At 50.2% G+C, this 25,045-nt stretch overlaps 1 protein-coding gene across 1 annotated transcript in view; it reads right to left on the bottom strand.

The window, feature by feature from the left end:
- Nucleotides 1-25,045, bottom strand: part of EGFR (epidermal growth factor receptor) — a 202,758-nt gene that overhangs the window by 7,037 nt on the left and 170,676 nt on the right. The window contains exons 17-23 of the mRNA XM_040644520.1: nt 23,244-23,385; nt 22,331-22,453; nt 21,550-21,648; nt 15,464-15,649; nt 5,561-5,716; nt 4,573-4,648; nt 606-752 (exon numbers count right to left, since the gene is read on the bottom strand). Coding sequence (XP_040500454.1) covers nt 606-752; nt 4,573-4,648; nt 5,561-5,716; nt 15,464-15,649; nt 21,550-21,648; nt 22,331-22,453; nt 23,244-23,385 — 929 coding nt within the window. The remainder of the gene's footprint in view (nt 1-605; nt 753-4,572; nt 4,649-5,560; nt 5,717-15,463; nt 15,650-21,549; nt 21,649-22,330; nt 22,454-23,243; nt 23,386-25,045) is intronic.

The raw sequence follows: 25,045 nt of genomic DNA, 5'->3' as shown, positions 1-25,045 counted from the left end.
CCTTCTTGGGTAAGTGCTCATCACACGTGGAATGTTCTCTTCAGAGCCTGCTGAACTTGACCTTCTGGTGGGTTATGCACCGACCAAGTTACACACTCTTATTTAGATTAAAATGTTTACTTGCTACGCTGCAAAAGACCTCACTAGATCTATTATTTGAAAGGCTTAAGGCAAGGCAGAAATGTTGATTCTATCAGCCTCATGTGCTTACTCATTGTTAGGCATTTAAAAACATTCAGTCTCTCTGGTAACAGGCACTGAAATGCGCAGTGCCGTTTTCATTAAGCAACTCAGAAAATAGAATATTTTGGTGTAATGGTTTATGGAGGAATTTGATTTTATTTATTTGCTTGCAAACATGGGCACATGCCAGGTCACAGTGCTCAATGGGTCAAGCAAGTGCTTCCTGAAGAATGCTGGGAGAGGGTATTTACAGACATTTCCGGACCCCGGGGCCGGCTGTAAAGAATGTGACAACGTTTCTTCAGGGAATCAAAGGTCTCAAACTTTTGGCTAAGGACAGCAACACCTTTCTAGGCACGGCCAGGCACTCTGAGTGCCAACGTCCGGGTAAGCCCACGTGGATGGCCACAGCAGTCACTCACACTTGACCATGATCATGTAGACATCGATGGTGCATATGGGCGGCTGTGGGAGGCGCTCTCCTTTCTCCAGGATGGTTGAGATCTCACTTGCGGGGATACCGTCATAAGGCTTGGACCCAAAGGTCATCAACTCCCAAACAGTGACTCCTGAGAGGATGAAGTAGTTGCTTTATGAGTTGATAATAATCACGACACCTTGTCTTTAATCACCATTTAAACGTTTCTCATCTTTAAAAACCTATGTTTCTGTGGCTTTGGGCAGAAGCCTCAGTGTATCTTTCTGTAAAGTGGGGTGATGACAGTATCTGTCCTGTGGGACAGTTGTGCAGATCCAATAAGATAATGCAACTGAACTGTTCAGACAATGCCAGGCAAATAGCAAGTGGCCGATAAACGGTAAAACTTTAGTAACAGCAACAATGACAACTCAACTACTGTAATGATCTAAGGGCTATTATGCAATGGGGCAGGAATTACACACTCAGGCATCTGCCCTACGCGACTTGTATCTATGGAAGATGGAGACAGCAGACAAGGTTACACACCACACATTTTAACATTATAATAAAAACTGGGAACCAGGGGCGCCTGGGTGGCGCAGTCCTTAAGCGTCTGCCTTCGGCTCAGGGCGTGATCCCGGCGTTATGGGATCGAGCCCCACATCAGGCTCCTCCGCTGGGAGCCTGCTTCTTCCTCTCCCACTCCCCCTGCTTGTGTTCCCTCTCTCGCTGGCTGTCTCTCTGTCAAATAAATAAATAAAATCTAAAAAAACCAAAACCAAACAAACAAAAAAAACACAAGAGCCATGATATGATTGGATGAAGGTAGATTATCCTTTAAAAAAAAATTGGGAAGCAAAAAACCCTACGTTCTTTTTAATAAATGTAAAAACCCCACACCTTTTATTTCAAAAATCAATCAGTCATCATGACTTAAGAAAAAACAAAATCAAAGCAGTAGTTTTAGAATTGGTGTTTTTCCAGAGCATCCCTGAGTTCTGATGATCCTTCCATCTCTGTGCCTCCCTTGATGGGATTCTCTGCTCTAGAAACCTGCACAGGGAAGGTGCCCTGGGGTGACTGTAGAGGTGACTCCAGTGGGACTGAGCCGGTCCCCAGACTTGCACAGGGGAGAATCAGAGCCAGGATCCTGGCAGTTTCCTGATCTCCAGTTGGTCTGATGATCCATTTCCCACAGGTCTGCTTGGATTATCCAGAGGCCACCCCAGGGCTGAACCACCTGAATACAGAGCACGCAAGACTGAAAACGAAGGACAGTAGTGGTCTAGAGCAGGAAAGCAGATTCTTCCGTCCTTCCTCACCACAGTGTCGATACAGACATGATGAAGAAATAAAATCTCATTTCCAGATCCATGAAGTCAAGTCTCCCTCCTCTAACCACGATTAAACACTATGTTTGAACACGCACAATGAATTTCTGTGCGAAGGCAAGCTTTTCAGGTTTTGGAACAAATGGTAAAAGAGAAAGTAGGGTGCGTACCTGGTTGTGGCTTTTGAGAGGGCCTGGAACGTGGTATGAATTCTCTCTCTTTTCAACTCGTAAGTGGAACACACAGGTTCCTCATTTATTAAAAAATTTTCTCTTGACTGGAGACTAGAGAGTGGAGCAATAGGATTTGTTTTTTAAAGATATTTATTTATTTATTTATTTATTTGAGAGAGAGAGCGAGCGAGCACGCACAAGCGAGCAGGGGGAGGGTCAGAGGGAGGCGGAGAGAGAATCTCTCAGCAGACAAGGGGCTCGATCTCACAACCCTGAGATCATGACCTGAGCCGAAATCGAGAGCCGAACACTGCAACTGACTGAGCCACACAGGCGCCCCAACAGGATTTGTTTTTTATTTTATTTTAATGAATGAGTGAATGAATGAATTAAAAATTTGTTTACTTATATGACAGAGAGCACAAGCAGTGGGGGAGGGGCAGGCAGAGCGAGAAGCAGACTCCCCGCTGAGCAGGGATTCCTGATGCAGGACTCAATCCCAGGACCCTGAGATCATCACCTGAGCCAAAGGCAGATGCTTAACAAGTTGAGCCCCCCAGGTTTCCCAACAGGATTTTTTTTTTTAAAGATTTTATTTATTTATTTGACAGAGAGAGACAGCCAGCGAGAGAGGGAACACAAGCAGGGGGAGTGGGAGAGGAAGAAGCAGGCTCCCAGCGGNAGAGCGTGACGTGGGGCTTCATCCCAGAACGCTGGGATCACGCCCTGAGCCAAAGGCAGACGCTTAACGACTGCGCCACCCAGGCACCCCAGTTCTTTAAACAAGAACTTCAGGTGTGGGGTTTAACAATTCTAGTTACTGCCAAGGACAGCAGATTATAGTCCCTGACAATACGATTTCCACTGAAAGGAAACACACGACCACTGCGGTGATCTGATGCTGCTTGTAATCAGTCAAGGGCGTTAAGTCAGGGAATGTCAGGGAGGTTCACTTCTTCAGCAAGTGTGGACCAGCGGGACTGTGAGTGGGCCATGACCACAGCTGCACAGAGGGCACGGAGGGAAGCACGGCCATGTGATTCTGGACCGGCAGGAGGAGCCAGACCCATAGGAGCTCAGGTTTTGTTTGGAACGTACGTGGAAAACCAAAGAAGCCTGTTCAGCAGAGATTTAAAAGTCTGCGATAGTTTAAAAATATTTTTGTCTGTTGTCTGGAGAATAGATGAATGTGTGCAGAACAGGGAGAGAGAAGACCCATCAGGAGCCCGAGGGGGGAGTTGACAACAGAGATGCCTTTGGATGGGGCTCAGCAGTGGGAAAAGAAGCAACTCCTCCTATCCCTCTTGCGGAGCAGACACATCTCGAAAATGACTAAAATAACAAGGCATCAAAATAGCTTTATTTCCTTATCTAGTTCATTGACTGCACCTCACAGGTACATGTAAACATTCACTTGTCTGCTCAGAAAGCTCTCTGTCTTTGTAAAGCCTGCATCCTAGTGGAAGAGACAAAGAGCCGTGAAATCAAAATACATTTAGAATATCAGGAACTTAATGCGATGGGAAAAAACTAGGTGGATGATACCATGAATGATTTGTTTCTGTGATAATAACTAAATTCCTCTTGGAAATTTGCTTCAATACTGCTCTCCCCAAACACCCATTTCTATGGAGGTGGGGTGGCCCCCCCAACCCCATTGCTTTAGTCGTGGGAAAAGACAGATAATCCCAGACACATGTATCGATGAGCTGTTCGGCAGGCTGCTGGACTTGGGAGGACTGCATGTGAACGGGCGCATGTGCCTAGCACAGCAGCCAGTCAAAGTGTGTTAGTGACACTTTCTTACGTGGTGAGGCCCTTGTGGGCTCGAGACATCCTTTGTGCAGAGGCAATGAGGCAAGAACGGGAAAGGCGTGCTTGAGAGGAAGTGCACGGGCCTGCGCGGGGCCACGGCGGGATTTGGACGGGGAGACAGCGAATCAGTCCTGATGAGAGGTCCTCACTAGAGCTGCAAGCAACCTCCATTTCCCTTGCTGATTTCCTCCCCGCAGACAGGTCCTCACAGTGCACTCTTGCCCAGCCTCTCTCTCTGATACACAAAGACTACCATTCACTGCATGAAACAATGGCCACTGAGTTAGTCCATCACAAAACCTCATGTCTCTACCCAGAAAACCCCATTTGTCATCTCCCTTTGGTTCACTTCAAATCCATGGCACGAGGTCAAGTTTGGTCTGATGTCAGAGGTCCAGGCATTTCCTAAGTCCAAGCTGTCTTTCCCTCCATTACCCCTTCTTGACAAGTTCACCGGTATCTCCAGTGACGTCTAGTATGCTAGTCAGACTCCATTTCCTTTGTCATGTTTTCTTAGAACAGACAGCACCTACTAAGCTATTATTAGTCACTGTCTTGGAAGGAAGTATCCGGAGGACAGCACACATCAACAAACAATACACGCCGGCTTGGGGCAGTGCGCATTCATGAGGGTCAAGATTTGACTCACCATAGCTCCACACATCACTTTGGTGGGTATAAATTCGGTGTAAAATTGACTCCAAGGCCATCCACTTGATAGGTACCTTGGAATGATGAGAGAGGAAGTAATAAGATAACCATTAGCTTCCCTCTGTTGCAAAAAATTAAATCACGTTGAAACAAATTACAAGTGACAAACGTGGGAAAGCCAGGGCACCCCGCCCCGATACCCCAGGACCTGCTCCCTCCCAGCAGGAGGAGCAAGTTCTAATCTGCTAGAAAACAGCTGTTTTGTTAGGCCCCAGGTGTGGTTTCATGGAGGCCTCGGCTGAGGACCTTTGGTCCGTGGGCTGCTCTGGTGAACTGGGTGTGCATGCTGGGGCCCGGGGGTCCTGGTGGGGCACTGTGGTTCTAGGTACCCATGTTTATGGGTGCTGGCAGAGGCCAGCTGCTTGAAGCCACACAGGTCAGAGTGAAACTTAAGGGGGATACAATGGATTGAGAGCTACTGGAGGGCCTAACGGGGATGTGCACCCCCAGTGCTGGGGGACAGTCCCTGGAGGATCCCCACGCCCGTCTGGGAGGAGGGCGCCAACCCTCCAAGAGCCACCGAGACCCTCGGGAGCTCTAGGAACGGCACGGGGAGTTCTCCCTCTTTCTGAGATGTCCCCAGTAGCCACGTGCCAACAAATGAACTGTGACATTTCCCAGCTGCTCTTCTGAAGGGGGTGGGGGGTTGAGACCTAACCTTGGCTAATGGTCACCCGAGGATGGAGCTGAGCTTGTGTTTATTGGGTTTGGCCTCTGGACATGACAGAAACATCGATTCTCACTCTCCCAGCAAATCCTGCTCTCAAAGCAGCTCCTCTGGTCTGTGCTGCCGGGAGAAGACCCTGGCTAGACCCCGGGGTCAGCAACGGCGGCTGTGGTCTCACCCAGAACGTTCTGAGAACGCCCCTACATCGGTCAGTCTGCTGGCGAGAAAATGGTCGCTGATCTACAAGCCAGCTTCTTACTTTGCCTCCTTCTGCGTGGTATTCTTTCTCCTCAGCACCAAGCAGTTTGGCCAGCCCAAAATCTGTGATCTTGACGTGCTGTGGGGTCTTCACCAGGACATTTCTGGCTGCCAGGTCACGGTGCACCAAGCGCCGGTCTTCCAGGTAGTTCATGCCCTGAAACGTGGGGTGATGCAGGGAGGGAAGTCATTGCTCAGCACACTGCCCTGGAGAGCGCAGAGCTGGGAGCAAGCAGAGACGGCAAAGTGCTCCTCTGTGGAAAGCTGGCTCCTGCCTGTGCACAGGGCTCTGAGGTCATGTTCACACCAGACCCGGAGCTTTCCACGGCAGGGACTGTGCTTGCACCTCTGTGTGCTTCCCCTGGTGGACACAGTGACGTGCGCCTTGCAAACTATCAACTGAATAGATGAAAAGACAAATGAATGAAGATCTAATGAGCAGCTGATTTGCTAACTTTTCTCCATCTAGTGACTCCAGTTTTAAACCCAGATGAACCCAGTATTCGAGGGCAGCGACCGTCAAGAGCTCCGCTGTTCGGCTGAGACCTGGCGGGCAGCTGGTCTGCGGCTTGGCAACCGTGCCACCTGCCGGGCTCACCTTCCCTGTGCGCAGCTGACTAGTAAAGCGGGGAAGGTAAGGCGCTCACCAGGCTGGAGCAGAGCCATGCTTCTCAGTGTCGTGAAGCCACACTCCCCTCATGCTTTCCTGGAATACCTGCCGTGAGTCGTTACCGATGGACAAGACTGTTTTTCCAGTTTTATCTCCTCGTTTTTTTAAGTGAAATCACACGGACATTGAATTTGCTTTTACATGTGGCATTTGCCCCCCCCCCGCCCCCCCAACTCTGCCTCCCTAACTCTGCTGCCGTCAGAATCACGGCTAAGAGACAGACAGACTACTTGGGCAGGACCTAGCACAGTGCCTGACGCGTGAACTCCCGGAAATAGTCCTCCTCAACCCAGTCCTTGCCCGCAGCTTTCTTGGCGACTGTCACGAGCACTTCCTGCTGGCGGGGGTGGGGGAAGGGGGCACTTCCAGCCTCTACTCCTTGCTCCATGCCTGCCCAGCTCAGCCAAGCTCCTGGGAGCCTCCCCAGCTCCGACCTGTTGACATGAGCTCTGCAGCTCATCGTCTGCGCAGGGACAGAAGGGCGAGCGGGAGTCGCCGCGAAGTTCCGCAGACATCTCATGTTGTTTGTGCCACATTCTCTCCCACTTACCAATGTGCCTCTCTCTGTGCAGCCGGGGGAGTGCCCCCGTCTCCACCCTCCTTTACAGCTGATGCTCAGGAGCGCTCCAGCACAGACAGGTACAGAAAGGCTTGCTGAAGAGCACAAAATGCAAACGGGCCTCACGCACGGGCTTTGGTCTCCAGCTTTCCCGTGGCCGCGGTGGGATCTCCCTGCGCGGGCAACTGCAGGGAGAACCTGCCACTAAGGATGGAGTCCCCAGTTTTCTGGCAAATTCTGTGCTTCCTTTTGCATAGACATTAGGTGAAAATTCTTAGTGAAGTGAAATGAAAAATTGTTCTTTTTAGCACAGAACCAACCACCACGGAAGCCAGAATCTTAGGAAGGTGCTACCAGGAATTAGCCTCTGAGGGCTATTTCTGAGGGCGTTCTTTTTCTTTCTTTGGAAAAAGATGATTAATTCCCATGTCTCCCTTCTCCCTTGTGTTATCTAGAAAGTTCCCAAATGTTGAAGACACTGTTGGATTTAAGTGCTCCTGTCCTAAGATTTCTCAGACGCAGCAAAATAAGGTTCACGGGGCTCCTGTCTACTCAAGAGGAAACTAGCAGGTTCTCTCTGGCAGGGCACTTCCGAATCAGGGATTATTATTTAGGAATGGCATGTGGGGAACGAGACGGAAGGAACAGAAGCCGAGGAAACTCCTCCCAACACAGGACTGAGGGAATACTCCCTGTCACCTCTCCCCACGACCCCGTCACAGGGCGCTCCATTCACCAGCCTCCATTTCTCCTGCGGTTCCTGGGACCCTGCTCAGTCCTCCTGTCTTATAAAGGAGTCAGCCTCTATTTAGTCAACATGGTGTGACTCTTACCCGTTCAAGAAGGGTTAACTGTGCTTGGCCTCTCACCCGGTTAGGCCCAACATCTGCGTTCCAGGCTGTATTAGCTCACTTGTTCTCTCCCCTTCCCTCTCTCTCTCGCCCTCTCTCTTACCCCTGTTTTCTCTTTGTCACAGTCGTATCGTAACACTGCACATCAGTGCCTCGCACACAAGAACCAGTCCATCTTAACCCATCCCTCTTGCTTTATTTCCAAGGTGTGTTTTCTGAGCTCCCGAGACCCACCACGGGGACTGCAGAGGGAATTTCCAGCTTCGTTTAGCTACCACATCCAACTTTTCATCCTGCCTCTTTAAATGCCCCACAGTCTGTACGCTGGACTCCTTTTCACAAAAGTTTGTTGAAAAATGAATGAATGACAAAATGAAGGACAGATAACAGCAGCCATCAGTTTGGAGCACTGATGATGCGCCGGTGTTTCCAGCAAGAAGCCTCCTCTGCGGCGGAGTGCCGGGGCCCCCATGACCCCCTTGAGAGCCGCCCCAGTGGGTCCAGAGGCCAGTCAGACCAAGTGCTGACCACCATTGGGACCCCGTCCTAATTCCCTGCTGGGCCCTCTGCATGGAACTTGCCTGCTGGCTCAGAGGCTGCTTGAGATGTCGGAGAAACTCCAAATAAACAAAAACCCCAGCAGCCCAGCACCTTGGCTCTGTGCCCGGGAGGAAGTCCACAACGTTGCGTGAACCCAATACATTGACCTGAGCTCCACCTCCACCCCTCGGGTCTGTAAAGGACCAGAAGAACGTCAATGAACTGGGACATTTTCTGAGAATCTCAGTCTTCAGGGAAGGCTTGGGAAAGAGCTGTCTGCGTCTTCTGGAGCAAACCAGCCAGAGGGGCTCAAGTCAGAGATGGTTTGGGGGCGGCCAGATTAGGTTCGTTTGAACTCAGATAAAACTCTATTCATCAGTCTCTGTCCCACACTATGGAGGCGGTTTAAAAGGCCATCTCGGTGCCCAGCGAAGTTATATTTTAAGCAGTCAGCAAAGATAAGAGTCCTGATAAGAGTCCATCCACACAGAGACACCACAGGAAGCAGCATCAGCCCCAGCCTCAGTGGGGCCGCTTGGGAAGCTCACTTCCTGAGTCCCCTCCGAGATCCTCCTTTAATTTAAATCAACGTATTTATTTTTGTTAATTACTACAGGGCAGCTAGGATGAATTTGGAAACACCAGGGTTAGAAGGGAGTCTGAAGAGCCAGCCTGGAACCTCAGAGCACAAAAGAGAAGCACAGAGATATGCCTCACACGGAGAGTAAAAAGGATGTTTCTGGCACAACACCTACGGAAGAAGAAAGGACTGGGGGTGGTTGGGTTTGACATTTACAGACTCTGCTTTCCGGAGGGCTGCAGCATCCTACAACTCTTGGGAGGAGTCCAGAGTGAGAGGCTGGAATGGGATCCATTTCTGTTCTGTTTCATAAACCGCCACGGGGAGAAGTCCGGGTGAGCCCTGGCTTGGGGAAGACAGAAATGGCACAAAGCAGGAAGTGGAGAGGACAGCAGAAGGACATCCACAGTGTGGCTCACCCACCACTGAGCGCCTGCCCTTGGAAGGGGTAGGAAGGCGCCAGGATCCCAGACAGAGCTCGTACAGCACCCACATCGTACTGGGACGGGCACGGCAGGCAGCCAGGCTCACCGGCCTGCGGGTTCTGCCCTGAGCCGTGACAGCAAGTGCTGGTCAAGAGCGTGGACTTGGGAGCCAGGCTGCCTGGGGTCCAATCCTGATTTTGGTACGTACTAGCTCAAGACCTTGGCAAGTTACTGACACACCCCGGTGCTTCAGTTTCCCTGTATGTAAAGTGGGCTCATCAGTTAAATAAGTGAAGCCATGCAGAACACAGAATGGGGCCCGGCAACAGGCCTCCGTCGGGGCTAGTGAGTGTCATGGTTTCCTCCTAAACGCCAAGTCCCCCCTTCTCCATCCATTTGCTGTGAGCCTGACTTAGGTCGTTGCCGAGATTATAGTTCCCCAGCGAGTCTGATCACGCGTAGACTCCGGAGAAGCAGCCTCTGCTTTTGAGCTGAAGCTGTCTTCTTGTGTGGGCATGCCGGGCCCTGCGGGGTGTCCGCGCGTCCTCCCCAGCTCGGCACTGCTGCCCGTCCCTCCCCGCAGTGTCTCTCAGCCACTGAGCCGCTCTGCATTGTCACCACGGCGCGATGGTCATCTCTCACCGCGGGCACCACCGGGATGGGGGCGGCCTCTACTTAGTCTCCAGCCCAGAACTCTTGAGGCTCAGAGACAGGCTGGCTTGCCTGCCCACCTCCTCCACCCGCCCTTCCGTTGCCCTCCCAGCACCTGGCGCCTGGCGGACAGACTGAGACCCCCCGCACAGGCCCCCACATGCCCTTCCTGGCAGCCTGTGGGAGAGCGTCCTGCAGGCACCCTGTTCTCTCCTGCTCGGACCACCCGTTCCCTGAAGCACTGTGAGCTCTGCACGGACCCGTTTCCCTCACGGGTTTGTAAGTTGGGGAGAAAAGAAATTCTGTCCTATTTAGGGTTTCTATTGCACACGATTCCTCACGCTGGCAGATAAATGTATTTTGATACTTTGATTTTTTTTTTTTTTTTTGAGAGAGAGAGAGAGAAAGAGAGAGAGCACAAGCAGGGGGAGAGGCAGAGGGAGAGGGAGAAGCAGGCTCCTTGCTGAACTGAAAGCCCGACATGGGGCTCGATCCCAGGACCTGCAGATCATGACCTGAGCAGAAGGCAGATGCTTCATCATCTGAGCCCCCCAGGCGCCCCGGTACTTTGGTATTTTAATACCACAGTAACTTCTGGCTTTTCAGTGACACTGCAGAGTGATCATTCAGGCTGATTAAATTCAACTGTAATCTTCTGCAGCACGTTTAAGAATAAATCAAAAAAGCAATCCAAATAACTGGAATGTCTGGCAACAGGACCTGCCATCTGGCTCCGTCACCCATCTGTCTCGTTGCCTAGGAGCTGGCAGGGGGTCCCCTCTGGTAAGTCCTCCTGCCTGAGGATGGCGGCAGAGGCCAGGGGTGAATCAGCACCCGTGGGCTGCATGGTCAGTCAGTGGGGTGGGGGCTGCACCTGGATGAATCCTGACCTGCAGCGTAGAAGGAGCAGACCTGAGGGGTGAAGGCCAGAGCCCGGCCGGGACCAGGAGGCTGTGCACTGCGTGCGTGTCTCCTCCCCACCACAGCCTGGTTAGACTAATAGCTCCGTTTCTAGTTCCTTGGCCGGCAGGATTTTCCTTCTCTCACACCCCTGCTCACCTCTCATGACCACAGTCTAGTTTGTCCACATGGGTTTGATGACAGGGCACCCAGAACTGAACACAGGCAGCCCAGACTGTTCTGGCAACATCTGGGTGGAGTGACCCCCTTCCTGCCCTCACGTGGACACGACAACCTACAAATGGCTCGGCCTGTCCTGTCTCCTCCCCTTTTATTAGTGGCTCGCACGCCCTCATCTTTCTGACAAATGTGTGGCCAATGAAGACACCTGGGGCTTTTCCAACCGAACTTAGACCAAACTAAGGAATCCTGTATACTTTGAACTGTCTTTTGCAGTTTGTCCTTATCAAACTGTATCTCCTAGATGGACTGAAACAGTTTGGTGCATATACAGCTGTAGTCAGAGGATGAAGCTGCAGACGTGACTTTCCGAGAGCCTCTCTCTCTCCTCCCGCCAGCTATCTTCCAACCTCTCCAGGGCCTGACCTCCAGGGCCCGACCTCCAGGATCCTCAACTTCCGTCAATTACCTGAGACCTCAAATCTGAGATCTTAATCTGAGTTAGGTGATAAGAAAGCTCTTTTGTCCCAAAGGTTTGGGAAACTGTCAGATTAATCACAGTCTGGAAGCTTTATTTAATGCAGGGCTTCGTAGTAAGTAACGTGCACTGTGACGCGAGCTCTCGGGGAAGAAGCCACAACACAGCGTTTTCCAAGTGACAGGAGGACGAGACGATAGGACCTTTCCGATTAGATCATTTTGCGACATTATTGTGCTGTCAGATAGAGTGTGGGACTTACGAGCTGGCTCATGCAGCCAGAAAAGAGTGGGTACACTTCCTGAAGGATCTAAGGCCCAGCAAGCGGCAGCTGCCCAGGGCCTCGTGAGCCAGGAGCTCAGGGGGCAAGGATCTTTCTGATCGGGGAGGAGCTGGTGTCTCCACGAGCTCCTGAGGCCGGAGAACAGAACCCATTTTCTCCCTGTTTGGCGAGGGCCTCTCTTCGGCTCTTCGTCCCGTCCTGACTCCTTCCCTAGCTACTTGCTTTTCTTTTCATTTCGTTTTGCCCAGGTGACAGAATTTGTCCTCTTAGTTTACCAGGACAACAAGCTTGCGTAACGGTGGCCAGCTCTCCATCGATATTCAGAAAACTTCCCAAGAGAGTCCATGCCTTTGTGAACCAAGGCAGGACATTTATAAGTCAATAAATCCCACTTTGAAAGGGCCAAGAGTTCAGTTTCCGGTCAGCCACTGACCGTTTCTGGGTAGTTTCACTTCCAACTTTTACAAAGAAAACTATTTAATACTTAGATAAAAAGTCACTAACCCAACAGCAAATTTCTCTCCTCACAATGGAGGAAATCACGCCTTTCCGTTCCCTCCGGGGACAGGCGCTCCATCACTCCAGCTATTCACATCCAGTGGGAAAAGGTTTCTCTTCTGAATTAGAAAGAGATCTATCGCAGAGAGCTGACGACCACAATCCGGAAGGGCTTCAACGTGAGGCAAAGTGAAACAAAGTACAAGAGGCACAACAGTGGACTTCAGTTACAGGTTGAAATCGTGAGTAAAATGACATAGAGAACTATCCTACACAGAGAACTATCTGGAAAACGTTCAGGAGACTCAGCTCAGGAACTTTGGTAACTCCTACTGCATAGGGCTGAGACGAAGATGAATCCTTCCTTCCTGGGGCCACTGGCATATTGAGGTCTGTGTGTTTTTTCTATCTTGCCTCTGGAAGCTGACTTTTAGGGTAAAATAAGTTCCCAACTTTGTAGACAGCAGTGGTCGGGCAGATTGAAACATAAGGTTGCAAAGCAGAGAGAGGAGAGAAGCTCAAGAACAAGAGAAGACCTGGAAACAGGAGATGGGGCTCTTAAAAAGCTGCTGCAGAACTAGATGAAGACAAGGCTTTGGCTTCGAGTTTAGTCATCAGTCCAACCTAGTTTAGCCAAAATAGGGGGAAAGAAACGGACAAAGAGAACATTTAGTGAGCACCGCGTGCGTATGGGACCCGTGATGGGTCTTTGCCAGAGGCTACCTTGGTGTCATCCTCACTCCCCGGGAGGACAGGTGCAGAACCTCACGATGGCCAGAGACAGGCACGAAAAAGACTAAGCCGCTTGCCTGAGGTCACGTGGTCAATCACTGCCAGAATCGAGACTGGAATCTGTAGTCCGCTGGAATCGCAAGCACAGTTCTGTGCTGACAAACCTCGCTGAGGCTATGTGCCCCATCACAACAAGTGTCCCTTTCGCGGAGCTGTGGCCTGACAGGAGACAATGAGAGAAGAGACGCTACCTATCTCGGCACCCTCTGGTGAACCTGGCCTTGAGAATCAGGCAGGAGCTTGGCCGCTGGTGTGCAGAGCTCTGCAAGCCCTGCCCCGGGGGCAGGGAGGAGGAAATGGGCCAGGACACCATCCTTACAGAGCTCACTGCCGAGCTGGAGGCAGGGGGCACAAACTCAAGTGGGACAGTAAATAAGCCAGATCTTCCCAGCTAGCAATATATGCTAAAAAGAAAATAGAGCCGGGGCGCCTGGGTGGTTCAGTCGGTGAAGGGTCCGGTGAAGGGTCCGGTGAAGGGTCCGCCTTCAGCTCAGATCACCGTCTCAGGGTCCTGGGATGGACTCCCACGTCGGGCTCCCTGCTCAGTGCGGAGTCGGCTTCTCCCTCTGCTTCTCCCTCCCAGTTGCATTCTCATTCACTCTGCTTTCTCTCTCAAACAAATAAAAAATCTTAAAAAAAAAAAATAAAAGCAAACAAAGCCAGGTAACATTGTCTGTATGGGGGGCCATACTCTCGGTTTCTTGCCGTAGATAATCAGGGAAGAGAGCTAAGGAAGAATTTCTGGGCTCAAGAGTCTGCGTATGAGTAGACCTTCGGGAGTAATTCTATATTCAGTAAAACCTGCCTGCAGCTGCCGACTGCCTCGTCCAGATAAACCGCTGTTCTGCACTGAATGGGGCCCCAAGTTTCATGTCGACCAGGAGCCTCAGAAAGTGACCTTGTTTGGACGTAGGGTGTTGCAGATGCAATCAGGTAAAGATCTTGGATGAAAGCATCCTGGATTTAGGGGTGACTGGTGTCCTTAAGAGAAAGGAGAAGGCGATTTAGACTCAGACACAGGGGAAGAGGCTGTGTGAAGACCGAGGCAGCGATGGGATGAGCCCGGGGATGCCTGGAGCCACCGGAAAAGAAAGGCAAGGACGGATTTGCCTTGAGCACCTTCGCGGGGGGGGGGCATGGCCCAGCCTGCCCCTTGATTTTGGACTGACCTCCAGGACTGTGAGTGGATAACTCTCTGTTGCGGTCAGCCACCACGGATCTGTGGTAATTCGTGGCAGCCTTAGGAGACTAATCCAGTCACACACAGAAATAACGAGCATTTGCATGAAATCACAGCATCCGAGGCACACACAACCTCTTCCAGGACCACTGTCTAGTGCCGACAAATAAGTCCTCTGCTCTGAGACCAGGTTACGGCCACAGAAGGACAAGAACACCAGGGGATGGGCGGTGGTCCAACGAGGAATCGGGAGCCTCCGGGGGCGATGGCACTGGAATAAGCCGACTACCACTACAACCAGGGGACGGACGAGCAGTCAGGACCCAGACAAGGCCTGGGGGAAGTCAGGCTTTCTGACTCCGTGGCCCTGGCACAGCCCTCCACACCCTGCCCCTCTGTGGAGGGAGCCAACGGGCAATGACGTGCACGCTCAGAAAGGGACCTGCCCACAAATTCCCTGAATTCAATGGAGTCAAACAGCCAGAAGAAAATACAGAATTTAGCTATTTGGGTTCCAAGTAACTGGTGCAGTGCTCGGATCGGGAGGGAGAAGTTTGAGATGAAAGTATGAAGTCCTTTGGAGGCCATGTGAACAGCTAAGTACCCAGCACAGGGCTACGCGGCGGTCCTCAGCACGCGGGTGGGGCCACCTGTCCGCTGGCTGCAATCTCAGCCCTTCTTCGCTCTGGAACGAGCTTGTTCATGGGGGGGGGGGCACATGAGGAATCCCAGCAAAGCAGTAGCTCACCTGCTAATGTTCCTCCAACCTGCACAGCGGGTCTCGTACCCAGCACCTGCCCCGTCTTCACAGCACCACTGTGCTCTGGGTCTGCCCAGCCCAGCCTCAGCTTCCTTGCCTGCCTTGCTAGCAAGTCCTGACGGGGTGGAAGCCACAGCTCCTCTTTGACTACAAATTACCCTAATATTCAACAAAAGGGACACCCGAGAAATAACACTAGCATCAAACCATACTAAGCACCTAATAAAGCGAACACTGTTTAAATGTGGCTGAATAATTGGATCTTCACCATGCAGTGGGGCAGGCCCTTATTGGACGCGAAAGGCAATCAGTTTGATTGGGTACACACATACCCACACACGCCCTCTTGGCAAATTCAGCTATCCCAGGAATGAGAACCTAATTGTTGATTTTCCGGTTGTCTTTATTTTTCCCTTGCTGCTATCGTGTCATCCCAGGAAATGAGGGAGCTAATAGGGCAGCTGCACCTGCCGGTTAGTGGGAGTATCTGCCCTTCTCTCCGAGCCGGCCGCCTGCTCCGTGCACACCCCTGCGGGTAGGGTCCCCTCTTGACTTACCTTGGCAATCTGCACACACCAGTTCAGCAGGTACTGGGAGCCAATGTTGTCCTTGTGCTCGCGGACATAGTCCAGGAGGCAGCCGAAGGGCATGAGCTGTGTGATGAGCTGGACCGTGGAGGTCAGGCAGATGCCCAGGAGACGGCACACGTGAGGATTGTCCACACTGGCCATCACGTAGGCTTCCTGCGAGAAGAAGAGGACAGGAAAGCGTTAGAAAGGGTCCGCACCTAAAGGGAGAGGCAGACAGACCCCTTTTCAGGTTTAAAAAACCCAACAAAGCGAGGCACAAACCGGATTTCGAATGTGTACTGGAGGAGGACAGGGGAGCTCACGAAACACTTAGAGCAACAGACACGTTACATACATATTAGACTGTGAAATGACCGTCACTGTGGAAAACAGCACCCTCTGAGCGCAATGCAAGGATTTCCCTTGACAGAGAGAGCAAGGCCCGTTACCTAGCGGCAAAATATTGAATGCAATGGGACCTGCTGTCTCTGAGCCTGAGCGCTGCTGATGCCCTTGTGGGGCAGCCCTCTGTCCCAGGTTAAGTAAAGCTGCTGCAGTTTGAAATGTTGTCCGGGCCTGCAGAAATCCACGTTTGCGTCCCTGAGGCTTGATACCGACTTTCCCACTGAATCGAGATACACACGCAGAGGTGCAGTGCTGAGGGGTCCCAGTGGAGGTCGCCGAGCCAGCAGGTGGCCGTGGAGGGAGACTTGCTTCTCACCCAGGCCGGAGACGCCCCTCCAGTGGGCCTGTTTCAGGCTTTGAACTGGACAGATGGCATCCCATTTCAGTGATCCCAGACTGCTGGCTGCTCAGGACTCACTTCTGAACAGCAGTGGTCTGTGTTGCCCTTTGCCTCAGTCTCCAGGTCGGAAACCATGCTGCTCTGCAAAGCGCACCCCCTCGTTTGACTGGCTGCCAAGGCGGGAGCCTTTTTGGACACAGATCCAAGACTACAGACTTTATTTTCACCCTTCTCCTATTCTAGGGCAGAAGAAGTGGTTTTATTTACAAGTGTGCACACAACAGGGGCCCTCTCTTCCATCTGACCGAGAATTAGGGAATCCTCAATTTCCTCCCATAAATTCTCTCTTTCAAACACAAAAGGTGGTGACCTTTTTTAATTCAGTTGTGAAAGGGACCACATGGGCTGCAAGAGAGAGCTCAGAGGTTCCTTTTGGTATTCCCAGCCCTCCTGTGGGTGGAATGTGGCCTTGGGCACCAGGAGGGGGATGGGGGGTGGGGGAGGCTTGGGATGAGAGCATTGAAGGGGCCAGAGGTGACCAGGAAACAGACTGGGGCTGGGGGTGGGGGGGGCACATACACGGACTCCTAAACACAGACCGGATCACACCTTGTTTCTTGCCTTAAGCAGCCCTCTGGCCTCATGGTTCTGGGCAGCTCCTCCCCCAGAAACCCCCCTTCCCAGTCCTCCTCATCCTGCTTGTGCTCAGCTCTCTCAAGCCTGCCTGAGGCCCTCGCCCACAAGAGGGCCTTTGCCTGGAATGCCCTCCACCTCCTCTTTCCTTGGCGGACTCCTCCTCCGAGGGGCCCTCCGGATTCCCCAGTCTTAAACTCAACCGGTATCTTGCAGTTTTTCCTTGGGGAAGCCGGCTCTTCACCGCCTGGGAACTTGCTACAGATGCAAATTCTTGGGCCCCACCCAGGCCTACTGTGTGCGAAGCGAGGAGGTGCGGCCCAGCAATCTGTGCAAACAAACCCTCCAGGGGATTCCGAGGGCTTTGGAGCAGGCATCATAATCTGCACTTGAATGCTTGCATGATTTTGTAAACTGTCCTCCCTCCCCACCGAGCTCTTCGAGGAAAGGACTGCGTTCTCAGCTCCCAGCGTGGGCCCAGTGCTTTTTAGTGCTGTATTTCGTGGCAAACCTGCTGATTTACTGCCTCCGTATCCCCTACGTGTTCTTGCTGCCCCCGCAAGTTGGGTTAGGACCTCCTTGCCGTGCGAGGGCCTACGTCTTTTCCTCTTTTGTCTTTGTAGTGGTACCAAACACGAACCAGGCACGTAACTGCCTCAAAAATGTCAGGACTGAACTACACTGAAATCATACAAAGCCACAAATTCAAAGCAAATCAGAGACCATGCACTTCTGTGAGCAGCAACAAAAATTCCTATAGCTTTTAATATTCGCTGCAGAACGTTTGTTCAGATGCTTTCCTGAGTGGTAAGGCCGTCTCCTTGCAAGAAGGGCGGCATTTCTTTTCTTCTGTATTGTAAACATCACATCACAACATTAAAGAGCAGGGTAGACATTTGATACTTATGCACCTGCAAACATCCCTGAACCTTTGAGAGGGGCTGCTGATAAAAAGTTAGAACTGGAAAGCCCCGCGTATGCATTTCTTCTGTGGCCCTTACTCATCTGAGAAGGAAACTGAGGCCCAGGGAAGCAAACGGCTTCTGGAAACACTCTGTGCCAGAGCTGGGCCCACATATGGGTCTCCTCACGAGGGCGACACCCTCTGCAAGCGCCCTCGTCACCCTCGTGCTGTGCCCCGTGGTCTCCTGTGATGCCCTGCTGAGTGCTCCGGTGGTGAAGAGGCTACCAGAAAGCCCGAGACCTCGTCTCACACACACAGCACATATATACATGTTTGCATTCTTTTTCCATTGCCTGCCCTAAATTTAAACTGGAAAGTCTATGGAAAAGTTAATAGGCCATGTGATTGCCAGAAAAGCACAAATCACGTCTCTCCCCTAAGTCTGGGAAACTGTACAACCATAACACCAAAGAAATCCTCTGGCCGTTCCTATTTTCTCAAGATCTGGTTGAGATTCGGAAACATATTGTATTCATTTTAGAGGGGAGAAAAATCTGCAAACCAGAGCAAGTTTGAGCAGCCCATCTGTTGCGGGGCCGTGAGGAGCTGACCTGGACCCGGGGGTCGGGGAACAGAGCACCGGGCGTGGGTGTCAGGCCACACAGAGCCTGGAGCTTGGCCAGATCCCCATCCCATTAAAGTCAGATAGAGCAACAGAACTAGGTCATCACTTCCGCCCCACCCCCAGGACAATGGAGACGCTGTTTGGTCGTGTGTCCTGTTTGGTGCTTGCAGAAGTTAAAGTGAGCTTTGCTCTGGGCTGTTTGTCTTGGACTCTCAAAGGTGTACCGTGGCTGGCAGCAGGAATGCCTGGTATTCCACAACAATCTCTGACCGGGACACTCCGGCCAGGCGCCCACGTCCAGAGACCCCACGGCTGCTGTCTGAGTCCCATGGCTCAGTGTCTCTGAGGCTCTGTGACCTTGAAAAGTCTATTATTTGGTCCCAATTGCCAAAATGATCTTTGGTGCCTTCCTTCTGCCTTGTCTCCCTCATCTGTGAACTATTTTGGGTTCAGAATTGGGGGAAAGGATTCCACTAGATTTTCAACTCCTTCAGGAAAGGCATATGCTTAGCCTTCAGAATGAAAAGTAGATGCCCCTACGTTTCTGACACTGTCCCGTTAACTAAGCCACAGGCAGCAGTTCCACTAGAGGCTGCAGTGTGGGCGTGCTGGTCCTCAGTGCCTCCTCCCCGAGGGGGAGTCCAAGAGCCTCAAGTACTGGGTGAGTGGAAGCATTTCAAAGGACACATGCAGCCCCGTAGGCTGTCCTGTCCCAGATTTCATTTGCTCCTCAGCTCACTGTTGAAACTGGCCTTGGACGTGATGTGATGGGCGCTGGGCGCTATACGCCACTGATGAATTACTGAACACCGCATCTGAAACGAATGATGTACTATATGTGGGCTAACTGAATTTAAATAAAAAAAAAACCAAAAACTTGCCTTGGGATCACTGGCATTTGCTTCCTAAATTTAGCAGACTGTCCCTGGTCCTCCTTTCCTTCAGGGGCTCCCCATTGCCCAGGCATCACCCTGCACCCATGGGACTGCTGAGTTCTGGGCAGACTGAGCTTCAGGAAAAAGCAAAGGACAAGGCCACCAGTTTGTCACCCAGGACTTGTGACAGCGGTGATGTTTGATATGAGAGAAGACAAGAGTCAAGCAGAAACCAGAGTCAATGTCAGGAATAAAATAATGGAGGGAGAAAAGGAGCAGTTCCCACTGTGGTCCGGTATACGAGAAAGTAAAAGAGAAGATTGTAAGAGTTCTTATGGCAGGGAGACACTTTTTTCTTCTTTTGCTTTTTCTTTTTATCGTATCTACATACACAATGGATGTATCCACAGGCGGTGAAGGAGGCCAGCGAAACGCACTACGGTAATCACCGTGTAAGCCACGCCATCTTGATTGACACATCAAGCTTACACCATGCTATATGCCAATTATATCCCAGGAACACGGGGGGAAACTCAAAAACAAAACAAAAAATAAAAAACTTCTCCAAAAATGCAGGCAGAAGAGAGCAGGAGAGACGCAGAACAAGAGGGAAACAGGGACTCGCTTTTTAGACTTTCCAGTGTTGATCTTCCACCCCTCCTCTACCCCACAAAAGTGGACTTCCCCCAGTTTTAGGAGGCCGGGAGGTCCTTTGCCCTGAAAACTACTTTCCTCCCAAAGCAGAGCTATTGTCTTCAAAAGCACCCTTACTCTGCGTTGTAAATATTGCGAAATTCACACTTCTACATCATTTTGTGAGATTAGAATGTCTTCAATGAGAAGAATGAATTAAGGAAGCAAATTCTGCAAAAAAAAAAAAAGATTTTCTTTTTAACAGTATAGGTGAAGGACCTTTAGGTTCTAGGTGAAGAGACGTCACAAACATATATCTTGTGGTTATGCTGCGATAAGTTGACGTAATGTTAATAGGAGTTCACATTAACTTGTAAGCCATTAAAAGGAAAGATAATTTTGCTCGACAAGTATATCTTCAATGTGTGCGATTTGCTATTTCATTTTATTAATACATCATCTTTCATGGAGAAGTGTGCCAGGGTGGGAATCTCCCCATAATGATAAAGGAGGAAAGCCTGTGGGAGGAATCTGAAGTCCAGAGTGGGAAGTTCATTGTGTCTAAACACAGTGTTTTTTTAAAAGGCCCATGTTTGCTTTGCTTGGTATATATTCTGTGGGTTAGAAGCAAGAGTGGGGAATATTACATTTGGCTTTTGTCCTTCCCAACTGTACATAACTAAATTCTCTAGATTTTTGAGGCAGCTGTTTTTTTATTGTTTTGTTTTCTTTGACTCTGTTTCCCTAACCTCCCGCTAAGCCTCTCTCCCTTCTCTTTCTCTGGCTCTGCCTTGGGATGACAGCAAAAGTTTGCATCGACCCACAGCAATCAGAGGCCAGTGGTGTTAACAACAAGCCCCCATTTGTCCACTGGACCTTCCTGAGCATCCCTTGAAGTGGGTTCTGCCACACCCCATGGTGGCCCCTCTTTCAGCCAACCTCCGTTGAAGAGGGTGTAGCCCCCTTATTGGCCAGGGGAGATCCAGAGAAGGTGCAGAAAGTTCAGTGGAACTGAAGGTAAAGACACAAAGATAATCTTGTGGAACATTCCAAAGACTTACTCCATAAACTAACAAAGGACACTGGAAACAACATATAAATTATTTGGGGGGAAAGTACATAAGATGGGCAACAGTTTATAGAGTTTATAGAGTACCCTACTGCAATCCTAGGCACCTTTAAAAAGGCCATTTCAAAGATAACTTGGTGGAGCAAAACGGACATGAGTTTCAGAGGCAGAAATAGCCATGGGCCGGAATCCTATGCCGACCACGTAAACGTGCGTAGGCTCTCAATGCCGGCGAAGCATGCTGAGCGTTGACACCCGTCCCACAGGCTGGTCGGGAGAGCTCACTGTGACAGTGTGTGCAAAGCAATCAGCCCTGAGACTGGCCCTTGGTGGACATCCAACGGGTGTGAGTTTCTATCCTCTTGGGAGAGACAGAGAGTAGAATGGAAGATGCGCCTTTTCTCCAGAGGAGAAGCCCTGAGAGGGAATTATACCAACTATAGCCAGAAAGAAAAAAGACACGAAATGTGAACGTTTAGAATGTGGTGATGAAAAAAAGTCTAAAACAGGGCAATGTGCTGCTAGACCCCAGAAAATGTGGCTTCCGATGTCCAGGCCTGTGGACACTAGAGAACAAAGGAGAAACTTACATCAAGAATTTCCTTGTTGGCTTTTGGAGATGTGGCTTCTCTTAATTCCTTGATGGCCACGGGAATTTTAACCTTCTCGCCTTCTGGGATCCAGAGTCCCTGTGACGAGGAGGGAGAGAAGACATTAGCAGGCACTTGTCATATTATGCAATATGCATATTATGCAATATGCTGACTCGTGAGATAGATGGACATTACCAATGACACCGTCCCAAAGGGCGAGGGACCTTGAGCACAGCTCTGCGCTCCAAGGCCACCAGTGCCAGGAGCCATGACATCTCAGCAGCTCTTCTACTATCACGGTCTATGAATCAGAGTCGTCAGATAAAAAACCCGAAGCCTGTGCCAATTATAAAACCAGTGTGGATCATTTTGTCCAGAATCCTGAGATATCGGGTGTTGGCCTAACTGAAATCAGCCCTTTTGTAATAGGATCCAGAAAAATGAATTGAGAGGAGCTGTTTTGACCTGGGCTTTGTCTGGAAGCTGTCACAGTGATGGGCAGCCCTCGTTCAGACTCTGTCTCTGCCACCCAACCTTTGCGAAGTCAATGGTGTCGTCTGTGACAACTTTGATGCCTGTGTAGGGGTCCCTGAGGACCACTTATTTGTTGCCATGATTATAAAAGATTTCCTCTTGATAGCTCGGGGAAGACACTGGAATCTCCCAACCCGTGAGCAACACCAAGAGTAGATGAGGCTGATAAACAGAAGACAGACCAGGACTCTGGATTTGCCCACCAACCCATGTCCCCATTAGTCTTGGTGTCTGGTGGCCTCACCTTGTACACCGTGCCGAATGCTCCAGAGCCCAGCACCTTGATCTTTTTGAATTCTGTTTCCTTTAAGATCCTCAAGAGAGCTTGGTTGGGAGCTTCTCCGCTGGGTGTAAGAGGCTCAACAAGCTGTGAGAGACAAGGAAGAAGGTCCACGTGGAGGCGCCTCACACAAAGAACCCTCCCTGCTTACTTGAAAGAAGAAACGCACACCTTCTCAAAGAACCTCATGGAAGGTATGTTGACAAAGGGACTCCCTGGTACAGGTGTCCTTGAACAGAACAGCTCCATTTCAACAAATGAGAGTTCGCTTTCCAGTCAATTAGCTGGATTGAGAGAATTTTGGTGAGGAAGATTTTTACAGGGTCGGTCGTTTTGGTGGCGTGTTGGGCCCCCTAAAACACAAATGCCTCCATGCTCTGAGCTGCTGGGTGTCTCTCCTCCCAGGGACTCTGGCTTCTGACACCCTGCTGGACACAGGAAGCCGGCTGAGGACCCACTCAAGTGAGCCACAAACACAGCTCGAAAAGCAACAGCACTGTATAGACGATGGGATTTTCCAAAGTAACGTCTCAACCGTGTGCCTTCACAGGAACCAGCAGACTCCTACTCGCAAGCCCTTCTGCATACATACACGCACGCTCTGTGTTACACAGGACTGTGTTACACATGGCTTTGTACCCAGCTGTGAGACTCCTCTCACTCCGGAGCTGTACCAAATCGTTTCTAATGGGACATTCAGAGATTCTTCCTGCTTTTTCCACCATAAGAAATAAAATGCAGTCCTACAAATACGTATTTAAGATACACAATCTGGAATGCCAAGACTTGGCAGGGGAACCCCTGTTCCTGTCTGGGGTGCTGGGGCAGGGGCACTGGGGGGGGCACTGGGGGGTGTGCTGGGCCGGCACCCGCTTACCTCTCTTTCCTGCAGCAGTCTACGAAGCGTGCGCTTCCGGACGATGTGCCGCCGGCGCAAGAACAGGCCCACCCCAAGGGCCACCACCACCACCAGGAGGAGGCCGCCCACGATCCCGGTGGCAATGGATGGGATCTTGGGCCTGGAACGAGAGGGAGACATGGGAAAGTGAGGTTTGCTGACAGATTTCGTTACGTTGGCATTTTATTATTTTCTGCATTTTTTGATACCTTGACATCATTTAACATTATCTCAGAAAGTAGATACCACATGGCTTCTAAAGAGAGGAGAGAATGCAAAGAGTTTCTAGGGTAGTGTTTCTACTTTCTTGAGCATAAGAAGATCCTCCCTCCCAGCTTTTTTTACATTTTTTTAAATTGAGGTATCATCTGGACATCCCCATATAACAATTTTATTTTATTTTATTTTTAAAAGATTTTATTTATTCATTTGAGAGACAGACAGCCAGTGAGAGAGGGAACACAAGCAGGGGGAGTGGGAGAGGGAGAAGCAGGCTCCCAGCAGAGGAGCCTGATGTGGGGCTCAATCCCAGGACTCCGGGATCATGCCCTGAGCCGAAGACAGACGCTTAACAACTGAGCCACCCAGGTGCCCGACAATTTTATTTTAATCTGTTAAGAAACCACACAATTCAAAACATAACTCAGACTTCGATAATGCTTTTCATATGAATTTGCATTTTTCCCCAGAGTATCTCCATACATTCGAAGCCTGGAACGCCACACGCATACAACATGCACTGTCTCCTGGCTTGCCTGGGCGAAGGGACCCTCTCCATAATGTTAAGCCTCTTAGAAGGGTCCTGGCTTTCAAGATGGGACCACAGCCCTGTGGAATGCTTTATGAATAAGCTTGGGGGAGGTTATAAAGTGGTAGGATTTCGACATAAAAAACATCATTGTCATAAATGAGTGATGTCACTGTGTAACAGCTAACCACTCTACTGCCCTCCTTCTTCCCGCTGAGGTTGTGCTTGATTTCAGGGACAGCAAAAACTCAAAACGAAGGTTCTGGAGTTCACTGGGGGAAAAAAACCATCTGAATTCCTGGATTCTGCATTTAGAATCTTAATAAAATTATTATTCTATTCCATTTGAGCTTCTGGCAAACTTCATATTTTCAGGAAGAAATGTTAAAGCATATCAAAGATTGATTAGTATCATGAGCACATAAATACCCCAACATTCTTACAAATTTCTTGTAAGTGGGTCAAAGGTGCTGTGTGACAATATTTACAACACTTTCTCCTTAGTGAGAGAAAAGTTGTCTCCTGCATTATGCCATCTCCCCAATTAATGCAGTTTGCATTGATGAGTTTTTACTATATTGAAAGGAACACTAGAACGATAAAGAACACTTTATTACAGAGTATGTGTTCCATGGGGAGCTGTAGTAAGGGTAAGTGAATAAAAAGAAGAAAAAGTAAAAAGAGTCAATATAACACAGAACAGTCATTGACTGTTTCAAGGTGGGGCTCTGATGGGAAACCTCATTACAAAGGTACTGATTGAAGTGTGAAGATAGGACAAATTTTGCTGATGTAGGCTCAGCAAAGACGAAGGGATGAAAGGAAGTCTTTATCTCTGAGAAACTGCCTTACTCATCTTTCACATTTCACTTGATAGTAGGTGGGATTTATTATCATGGCTAATTCTGGGGCAGAAGAGTCAGCCGACATGGAGGGCAGGTTGTTGAAGAAGGGCTTGTGTAGACCTTACTAGAAATGGAAGAGGTGCCTTGCGCATGATTTCAATTCCTTGCTAGACATTGTTAATTGATAA

The sequence above is a fragment of the Ursus maritimus genome, unplaced genomic scaffold (genome assembly GCF_017311325.1).
Source record: "Ursus maritimus isolate PB19 unplaced genomic scaffold, ASM1731132v1 scaffold_3, whole genome shotgun sequence".
In the NCBI taxonomy this organism is placed as follows: Eukaryota; Metazoa; Chordata; class Mammalia; order Carnivora; family Ursidae; genus Ursus; species Ursus maritimus.
Note: the sequence above shows the minus strand (reverse complement) of the source record. Positions and strands in the feature narration are given on the sequence as shown.